Source organism: Hyperolius riggenbachi, chromosome 11, assembly GCF_040937935.1.
Source record: "Hyperolius riggenbachi isolate aHypRig1 chromosome 11, aHypRig1.pri, whole genome shotgun sequence".
Classification (NCBI taxonomy): Eukaryota; Metazoa; Chordata; class Amphibia; order Anura; family Hyperoliidae; genus Hyperolius; species Hyperolius riggenbachi.
In genome coordinates, this window is record NC_090656.1 from 31,664,381 (window position 1) to 31,674,581 (window position 10,201).

Consider the following 10,201-nt stretch of genomic DNA (forward strand, 5'->3'; position numbering starts at 1 on the left):
TCGCAATGAAATGAACTATATCTTGTTTTTTTCGCCACCAATTAGGCTTTCTTTAGGTGGGACATTATGCCAAGAATTATTTTATTCTAAAGGTGTTTTAATGGGAAAATAGGAAAAAACGTGGGAAAAAAAATTATTGTTTTTCAGTTTTTGGCCTTTATAGTTTTTAAATAATGCATGCTACTGTAATTAAAACCCATGAAATGTATTTGCCCTTTTGTCCCGGTTATAAAACCATTTAAATTATGTCCCTATCACAATGTTTGGCGCCAATATTTTAATTGGAAATAAAGGTGCATTTTTTTCAGTTTTGCGTCCATCCCTAATTACAAGCCCATAGTTTATAAAGTAACAGTGTTATACCCTCTTGACATAAATATTTAAAAAGTTCAGTCCCTAAGGTAACTATTTATGTATTTTTTTTTTAATTGTAATTTTTTTTTTTTAAATTACAAGAAAAAAAAATTGGGCAGTGTGGGAGGTAAAGGGTTAATTTTGTGTGTTAAACTAATTTATTTCTATGTGAAAAATGCTTTGGATGTAGTTTTACTATTTGGCCACAAGATGGCCACAGTAACATTTTGTTTATGCGACCTGCAAGCGTCCGGAAGGACGCTTGCAGGAAGTAGAAAGAGGCTAAGAACTTTTTTTTTCCCACAATGGTCGCGCTGCTCAGCCGAGCGGCAGCGGATCATTGCGAGGCTGAGATCAACGAACGGGAATGCATTTTCCCGTTCATTGATCTCCGGGCGAGCGGGCGGCGGCGTGTTTACGAGCGGGAGGGCGGACAGCGGCGGGAGCGCGGAAAGTACGTATTTCTCCGTCCCTGGGGGTTAAAGGATGGAAAAAGGGACGGAGAAATACGTACGCGCGGTGGTAAAGTGGTTAATATATATAAAAAAAAACAAAAAACATTACAATTAAAAAAAAAAAAAAAACATGTAAATATTTACCTAAGGGTCTTTTTAAATATCAATGTAAAGATGAAATATTTCTATATTTTTTTTATTTTAAACTTGTAAATAGTGATAGATGCAAAACGGAAAAAATGCACCTTTAATTCCAAATAAAATATTGGCGCCGTACATTGTGATAGGGGCATAATTTTAACGGTGTAATAACCAGGACATATGGGCAAATACAATACGTGAGTTTTATTTATGGAGGCATGTATTATTTTAAAACTATAATGGCTGAAAACTGAGAAATAATTAATTTTTTCAGTTTTTTTCTTATTATTCCTGTTAAAATGCATTTACAGTAAAGTGGCTCTAAGCAAAATGTACCCCCCAAAGAAAGCCTAATTGGTGGCGGAAAAAAAAAGATATAGATCAGTTCATTGTGATAAGTAGTGATAAAGTTATAGGCTAATGAATGGGAGGTGAACATTGCTCAAGTGAAAACGACGGAACCGGAATTGGTTAAAGCGGAATATAACCCTGCATTTCAACTTTGCTCTAAAACATTATTTACAGCATATTATATGCAAAAAGCATTTTTTTTTTACTAGACCAGCATTGGAAGGGTTAAACACAGAGGTTTTAAGTTCCCTGCAGACGTTCAGATAGTTACATTCTATTTAGTTAGATGTATCTATTGATAAACAGTTACACACTCTTTGGCTGTCCTCCAAGCTCCTTCTCAGTGAGAGAGATGAGTCACAATAAACACTTAAAAGATACATATTTGTAAACAAAAAGTATCTAACTGAAGTTCGGATGCTCTGCAGAAATCTCTAGGGACTTTAAAGCCCTGTGTAACCCTTCCAATGCTGGTCTAGTAAAAAAAAAATGCTGGTTGCATATAATATACTGTAAATAATGTTTTAGAGCAAAGTTGAAATGCAGGGTTATATTCCGCTTTAAGCTATAAAACAAAACAGAAATAATGACCCTTTGAACTTTCCTGCAGTAAAACCTCATTTCAAGCTGTCTCTTATTGTTTATTGGCTGTTTAAGTGTTTCAGAAAACAACTATTTGAACCAAGTTCGGTGGAATTGCTCAGAGAAGCTCTTTTGCATAGATAACAACTGAAATGTTTTAACTCTTCCTGTACTGGAGAACAATGTGGGATTATTTTCTTTGCTACTAATGTTCTATTTCTTAGCTGCATTACGCATACAATTCCTTATCTCATAATTTTATTTTTGCTTCAGGTTTGCTTTAACTATCTGGGGACTGCCTAACGCCGATGGGCGTGACCACGGCGGCAGCCCCAGAACCGCCTAACGCCGATCGGTGTCAAGTCCTGGGGCTGCAGTTTGCAGGAGCTCCGCCCCTCCTTCAGTCTCCGAGCGGCGATTGCCGAAACCGCCGTCTAATTACATAGTACAGCGCTGCGATCAACAGCAGCGCTGTACTGGGGACAGCCGTGTGACACGGCTGTCCCCTCCTGTGTCTCGGCAGTGATTGGCTGTCATAGGCTGAGGACTATGACAGCTGATCATGTGGATTGGCTGGTGGGGGAGGGAGGGGGTAATATAACAAAATAAAAAAAAAAAGCAACTTTTATTAAAAAAAGTTAAAGTTTAGTTAAAAATAAACAAACAAATAAACATCCGGGGGCGATCTGATCCCACCAACAGAGAGCTCTGTTGGTGGGGAGAAAAGGATGGGGGAATCACTTGTGTAATGTGTGGCCCTGCAGCTTGGCCTTAAAGCTGCAGTGGCCATTTTCACAAAAATTAGCCTGGCCTTTAGGGGGGTTTTCCACTGTGGTCCTCAAGTGGTTAAAGAGAAGCTGTCAGCCATACTATCTCAGAAAAAAACCCACATATATAAGTAGATAAATACTTGCTCTACTTACATAACACTGTCCACGTTTTGCATTTAGTGATTGTTCTACAGTAAAAAAAAAAAAAGAGAAAATCCTTCTTAGCATTTCCAATTTTAACTGTGGCTATTTTTAAGCCAATCCTGATGTAATTTCCTCCCTTACTATCTCCTGCCTGATTTGCCCACCCTTCACTATAGAAAGGGGATTGTCTCAGCATGAGAAATATTGGCCAGTCAGAGAGGAACAGAGATGATTGAAAGAGGCTTCAGCCAATCAGGCTACATTAGTTACGTCTGAGGGGAAGTGGAGAAGCAAAAAAGGACAACCCAGCATGCCCTGCATCTTCCTTTTTGTGTACCAAATTTTGTGTGGACCAAATAAGAGTCAGGTAAACTGGGGAATGATCATTTATCAACAAGAAAAGTAACAGTGATTTTAACTTTTGAATTGCCTGGCTAGCATCCTTATTACTTGTTTACCAGACAAAAATAAAGAATTGACTTTTGATTTTATGCCCGACAGTAACACTTTAAAGTTTTTTTTTTTTTTTTTTTACATTTAAAGGTAGTTACTTAATATATAAATCACTTGTAAAGAAAATAGTCAGGAGCCCAAACCCTGGCCACTTTCTGCTCCGCAGACTGTCTGTGCTATATACTACAATCTTTCCAGAAAGATTGAATCTGTACCCCGCACTTTTATTGTGTGAATAGAAGGATGATGCAAACCAAGCAGCAGCTCCACCCACAGAGCCTGAAGCAGACTCCCATAGCACAGCAGCTTCTATTCATGTAATCCAATTATTAAGACTGAATTTTTATCTGCACACATAGTGTAGATGATATTGGAGCACATTATGTTTATGTAGCTGGAGATGGGCTGTCAGAAATGAAAAACAGACCGGGAACTAACAAACTTACTAACTTAGGCCAGGCTTATGTCCCTCAGTCCTGTATGTCAGAGTCTAACCATTATGTCCCTCTAACCAGGAAAAGCCAAAGATCCAAATCATTTCAAGTACGGGGCAGAGACTCTGCAGGCATGGCAGGAAGGCCGTCTGGCCAAAGACATTGTGGCTGAGCAGAAGAAGGTAGAACAGGCCGACCTCGTCATCTTCCAGGTATGTCTCTGGTGCTAGAACTACGTTCTGCTTCATATTACTGAACACAGAACTGATCAGGTACTGAACAGCACTCCTATTACTCAGCTATTCCATTCTGGAGTTATCTGCTACTAATAATGCTTCTCTGACACCAGCTCTGTGACCAGTGGTCTGACTCATGCCCTGTGAATGAGTCTGCTATTTTTAAACTGGACAGCGTTTTTGTCTTCCTGCCTCTTATGCTGGGAGTACACTATTCGTTTTTTCCCTTATCAATCGAGCCGCTGATGGCTCGATTGATAATATCCGACAGGTCCGATGACCCGCCGGATCGATTCCCCGCTCGATCCCTGTGGGCGGACAATAGCGAGGAATTGAGCGGAGGATAAGGAAGCGCCCGCGGGGATGAGCGGGAATCGATCCGGACGGCCGCGGGGATTCCCGCTCGTCCCCGCAGGCGCTTCCTTATCTTCCGCTCGATTCCCCGCTATTGTCCGCCCGCAGGGATCGAGCAGGGAATCGATCCGGCGGGTCAACGGACCTGTCGGATATTATCAATTGAGCCATCAGGGAAAAACTAAAGGCCCATACTCACGAGTGACATTTGTCGCCGCAACACGCGGCGCGCGCGTGTTGCGGCGACAGGTCGCCCGTGAGTATGGGCCGCCGCACGCGCGCGCACCCCGAACTGTCGCCCGTCGCTCATGTCGCCAGGCGATTGAAACTTTCAATCGCATGGCGACAGTCGCCGCTGCCCCCCCTCCGCAACTGTCGCTAGTCCGCGTGAGTACGCGGACTAGCGACAGCAACCTCCATGTAGGTACATGGAGCTTCCGGCGGGGGGAGGAGGAACGTCAGCGACAGCTTCCGCCTTGCCGCTGGTCCCTCTTCCGCGTGTGTACGCGGAGGGACCTGGCGAGAAGCTGTCGCCGGCCTGTCGCCCACACGCTCACGTGTGCTGGCGACAGGCCACATTTCTCGCCCGTGAGTATGGGCCTTAATAGTGAATGCCCAGCATTACACACAGAAACTCTCTGCAATAAATCAACTCTCATCTTCTGCATTCAGAGATAAAGGAACAGTCCGCAGCCTGGAGAGAGTTCACTGACTGGAAAGGCTACAGGAGATGATGAAACTAAACCTATTGACCCTTTCAGACTTTATTCATAGCACTTAGAATAGTGTGACCAATAGAATAGTGATCTGTTAGTGCAGAGGGGACATTTTGGCTAACGTTCCACACAATTTTAAGATAAATTTAAAAGAACATTGTTAAAAATTGATGATGCAGAAAATTTATAAAAAAAAGCAAAAAAACACTTCCGTTTTTGCAGTTAAAGAGAAATCTAGCAGCACCCATTCTGATATTCTCACAGTTAGTCAGTAATACATTCCTACTGTGAAACATTGCCCTTCTAGTCACACGGGTGTGAAAGGAGGAAGTGAGTGCTCCAAGCCACGCCTACTCACTCTCAGCCTATTCTGGCATCCCACTGACAAGGAGAGAGGAGTGAGCAGGCGGCAGTGAGTCACTGAAGAAGAGATGAGGATGCATAATTCATAAAAAGCTCTGTTTTATGCATTGCTTATAAAATGTGCACTGAAACTGGGGCTTTAAAAACTGTATAAGGACTGGGCTGTTCCTGTAAGAAACCACTTATCTGCAGTGCTGCTCAAATCTGGAACTGGGAGATACCCGGATAGTTACTATCCAGATATCTCCCAGTAAACCTGGGCGGGGAGGGGGGTCAATCTTACCTGTCTGACGTATTCTTTGGTCGTCCCTCGGCGCCTCCCACGATGCGCTCCACGCGCGTCACGTGATTACAAACACTTCCTCCTTTAACCTGGAAGGAGGAAATGTTTGTAATCACGTGTCCGCCGCTTGGAGCGCATAGTGGGAGGCGCCGGGGGACGACCGAAGAAGACGTCAGACAGGTAAGATTGACCCCCCCCCCCCCCGCCCAGCCCCCACAGGTTTTTTGGGAGATATCCGGATAGAACTATCCGGATATCTCCCGGTTCCGGATTTGAGCAGCACTGCAGATCAGTGCTGACACGCCATTTCCTGTAATCTTAATAAGACACTCAGGAAACAGGAGCAATTATATGTAGCAGATAATGAGTGAAGTAAATAGACAGCAGATGATGAGTTAAGTAAATAGACATTTTAATCCCTGGCAAAGTGGCCACTAACGGGCCAATTTCTAGCGAAAAATCGTTAGAGCGTTTAAAAATTCTGATCGGAACTGAAATCAATGAACCAATCTTTGCTTCCTATCTATCACAACCAGGGATGCTCTCAAATTCGAATTCGGATGAAATTTGAATAGGGTTACCAAACAGAATTTCATCCTGCTAATTACTGCAGCTCTGCGGATGGCCGCGGGGGGGGGGGGGGTAATCTTACCCATCAGCCGTCTTCTTGCTCCGTCCCTCTGCGCCTCCCACGCTGCGTTCCAATTCAGCGGTCACGTAATTACATACACTTCCTCCTTCGGGGTTGAAGGAGGAAGTGTACACTGTATAGTCACATGACGCCAGAATGGAACGCATCGTGGGAGGCGCCAAGGGACGGAGCAAGAAGACGGCTGATGGGTAAGATTAACCCCCCCCCCCCGCGGCCACCCGCACAGCTGCAGTAATTAGCAGGATGAAATTCGAATAACCCTATTCAAATTTCATCCGAATTCGAATTTGAGAGCATCCCTGATCACAACCAACAAGAAAATCCAAATTTTAGTTTGACAAAAATCGGAGAACTATTTTTATAATCGCTTGTAATTGATTGTGCCCATCAACTGAGATTATTTGCAACCAGTCCAATCAGACTTTCTGATCACTCGAACGATTTTTCGCTAGAAATTGTACCGTTAGTGGCTACCTTTACATTTACTGACCACATGCTGGCATTCCCCTTTAAATGGATTTATATAGGACAGCCTGGAAAACAGGATAATAAGCGAAGCCTAGTAATGGATTGATTATGATGTGGCCATTATACACAGTGATTACAGCTGCAGAACAGGCGGTTTCTCATGGGGCAGACTACAAGCGATGGAGAATTGAATTGGAAAATGGAATGGAAATACCCGATATGACTTGGTGGGTATTTTAATTCAAATCTAGGTTCAGGCACAACTTTCTTTAAGGAACTTAATAGAAACATATTTTAAATAAATAATGCATTAAAAAGTTAGTTTTTGCAACAAAGAAAAGGGAAATACCAGCTGAACCAGTTCACAGATTACTGCCTCCTCAGCAGCAACCTCTTTCTGCCTGCACATTCCCCATCCTGATAACTGTGAGGCCCCACCTCTGCCATAGACTGACAGCTATAGTATGGAGGTGTGGCCTCCCCTGGTAATCACTCTCCTCCCTGCCTGTCCATGTGACTGAAGGGGGAGTGGTTCACACACTGCCCAGGAGTGATCGGGCAGCTGGTGGTCACTGAGTAGGAGGGGGCTCAGTGGATATTTTCCTGTTTAATTAATTAAAAATAAGACGCTATTAAATGTGTCTAAAAACCTGCAACTGTAATGTTAGAGTACATCCATCCTGCAATTTTCACGTTTCCTGCTTTGTGTAACAGTTTCCCCTGTACTGGTTCGGAATGCCGGCCCTGATGAAAGGATGGGTGGAGAGGGTCTTGTCTATGGGATTCGCCTACAGTTTCCAGACTATGTACAACGAGGGGCCGTTCAAGGTAAGATAACATAAAGCAACACTCCGGAATGCAAGAGCTGAACACAGTGGTGTAGCTAGAAATTATAGCATAACTTTCACGGCGCCATCAGATATAGTCATTCTGCTCCTTACCCACGGATATGTGGCCAGGTTTCATTCTCATGTACACGGCATGTAATAGTCCATGGGCACTGAGACACAATCCCGTTTACTCGTTTGTTTTCTGCTTTTAAAATTTTGGAAAAAATCCGGGGTACCCGGATTGGTTTTGGTCTGATAAATGCACGCATCCCTGGGGGTCAGCGCTCGTCGGCATGTATTAGCTCTAGAATTACCACAGTTATCCAAGTAACAGATGGAGCGATCAAAGGAACCATAACTGATTTAATGAGCCATTCGCAGTTTCACTGTACCGGCCGTGTGTACTTACACGTGCATGGCTTAATCTTTGAGACAAGCATATGCTACTGGCAGGATCAACCAGGTAGCTCGCGCGCGTCCCGGGCCGCGCCCCCGGGCGGGGTCGGGCCGGGCACACGACGGAGGCTGGGGCCGGACCGCTGGCGGGCGGCGGGGCGGGCCGCGGGTGGGCGGCCGGGGAGGTCCGCGGAAACCTCCCCGGCACGCGCCGCCCCTCGCCCGGATCCTCTCGCCGTCCTGCGGTCCGTCCCCGCCCCGGCAGCCGGCAGGGCCTGGCCCCCCGGGGGGGTAGGCCTCCGGCCGCGGGGTGCTGCGCTGAGGGGTTCGGGGGTCTGCGTCGTCCTTGCTCGGTGCCGTCAGAGTGGCGTGCTCCGCCGCCGGCCCCGAACTTCAGCCTGGACGGCGGGGGGGAGGCCGGTCGCCTCTCCCCGCCGTCGTCCGAGCGGGAGCCCCCGGCATCTTTGGGCCTCCGTTCGTTCCTACGGGTCTCGGCAAACTCGCCTGCGCCTTCGGCCCCGGTCTCTCGCCCTGGGGGGCGGCCGGGCCTCGCGATGGATCCCCAGGCTGGAGGGGGGCATCCGAGCGTCGGAGGGCGCCGAGGGGAGGGCTCTCCCGCCGTCAGCGGCCAGGCCCCCTGGGCTGTGGCCTGGCGGTCGTCTCTCCCCCCGCCCCGACGCGGGTCGCCTCATCGGTCGCGGGAGGTCCGGGCGGAAGCCTGCTTTCGCCTGCCTTCGCCGGAGGGGGGTGGCTGGCCCTCTCGGTCCGTCCCCCGCCCCTAGCCCTGCCGGCTTCTTCTCGCCGGAGGGACACCTCCCGACAATCTCCCCGAGGGTGGCGGGCTCGGGTCGTGGTCGGTCGGAACCCACCCCCCCTTTTAGGGGAGCGCGTCGCCTCGCTCGGCCGGGCCTGCGGAGCCCCGCTTGGACGCGGCGGGCCAGATCTCATCGGGGCCTCTGCGACGGAAGAGGCCGGAAACGGCCGACCGCGGGCCGCCCGCCCTGCGAGCGCCCGGGTGGTGGCCTCTGCCGGGGACCCCCTCCGCGACCCGTCCTCTCCTCCCGCCAGCTTGCCCCGCGGCGCCGACTCTCCTGCCTCTCGCTCCGGCCGGCGTGGAGTCCTCTCCTCCCGCCAGCTTGCCCCGCGGCGCCGACTCTCCTGCCTCTACCTCTCCTCCCGCCAGCTTGCCCCGCGGCGCCGACTCTCCTGCCTCTCGCTCCGGCGGGCGCGGAGTCCTCTCCTCCCGCCAGCTTGCCCCGCGGCGCCGACTCTCCTGCCTCTCCCTCTCCTCCCGCGCCAGCTTGCCCTGCGGCGCCGACTCTCCTGCCTCTCGCTCCGGCCGTCCTCTCCTCCCGCGCCAGCTTGCTCCGCGGCGCCGACTCTCCTGCCTCTCGCTCCGGCCGGCGGGCGCGGAGGGTCCTCTCCTCTCGCGCCAGCTTGCCCTGCGGCGCCGACTCTCCTGCCTCTCGCTCCGGCCGTCCTCTCCTTCCGCGCCAGCTTGCCCCGCGGCGCCGACTCTTCTGCCTCTCGCTCCGGCCGTCCTCTCCTCCCGCGCCAGCTTGCCCCGCGGCGCCGACTCTCCTGCCTCACGCTCCGGCCTGCTACCGCCGCCGCTCGCCGCCGGGGGGCGCCGACCTCCCCCCCGCGCTGCGGCCGCCCGCCACCGGGGGGCGCCGGGCCTCCCGAGAGCCTGCCGCCGCGCTACCGTCGCTCGCCACCGGGGAGCGCCGAACTCCCCCGTGCTACCGCCGCTCGCCACAGGGGGCGCCGACCTCCCCCCGCGCTACCTCCGCCCTCCACCGGGTGGCGCCGACCTACCCCCGCGCGCTACCTCCGCCCGCCACCGGGCGGCGCCGGGCCGCCCGAGAGCCTGATGCCGTGCTACCGCCACCCGCCACCGGGGGGCGTCGGCCTGCGCCCCCGCCCAAGGTGCTGAGAGGTCATGCGGACCCATCCCCCCGACCGCCCGAAGCAACTGCTCGCTCCCCCTGTTCTTGCTATTCTGCCGGAGGGTGGCGGGCACGGGTCTGGTGCGCTCGGAACCCGGGGGCGCTTCACCCAGCCTTGGCGCCGAAGTCGCCCGACCTACTGGAACTCCGGTCCGGCCCAGGCGTTCAAATCCGCTCTCATCGGGGCTTCCAGCGAGGCCCCGGAAACGCCCGAATTCGTTGAGGGTCGAGCTCGCTCTTTCGTGCCAGCCTGGCACGCGACCTCCCGCG

The 10,201-nt window shown here is 50.6% G+C and overlaps 1 protein-coding gene across 2 annotated transcripts in view; it reads left to right on the plus strand.

Moving 5' to 3' along the window:
- Positions 1-10,201, plus strand: part of LOC137537708 (NAD(P)H dehydrogenase [quinone] 1-like) — a 36,061-nt gene that overhangs the window by 10,399 nt on the left and 15,461 nt on the right. The window contains exons 3-4 of one of the 2 annotated variants that reach the window (XM_068259644.1): positions 3,766-3,896; positions 7,471-7,584. In XM_068259644.1, coding sequence (XP_068115745.1) covers positions 3,766-3,896; positions 7,471-7,584 — 245 coding nt within the window. The remainder of the gene's footprint in view (positions 1-3,765; positions 3,897-7,470; positions 7,585-10,201) is intronic. The other variant, XM_068259645.1, reaches the window with a different exon arrangement.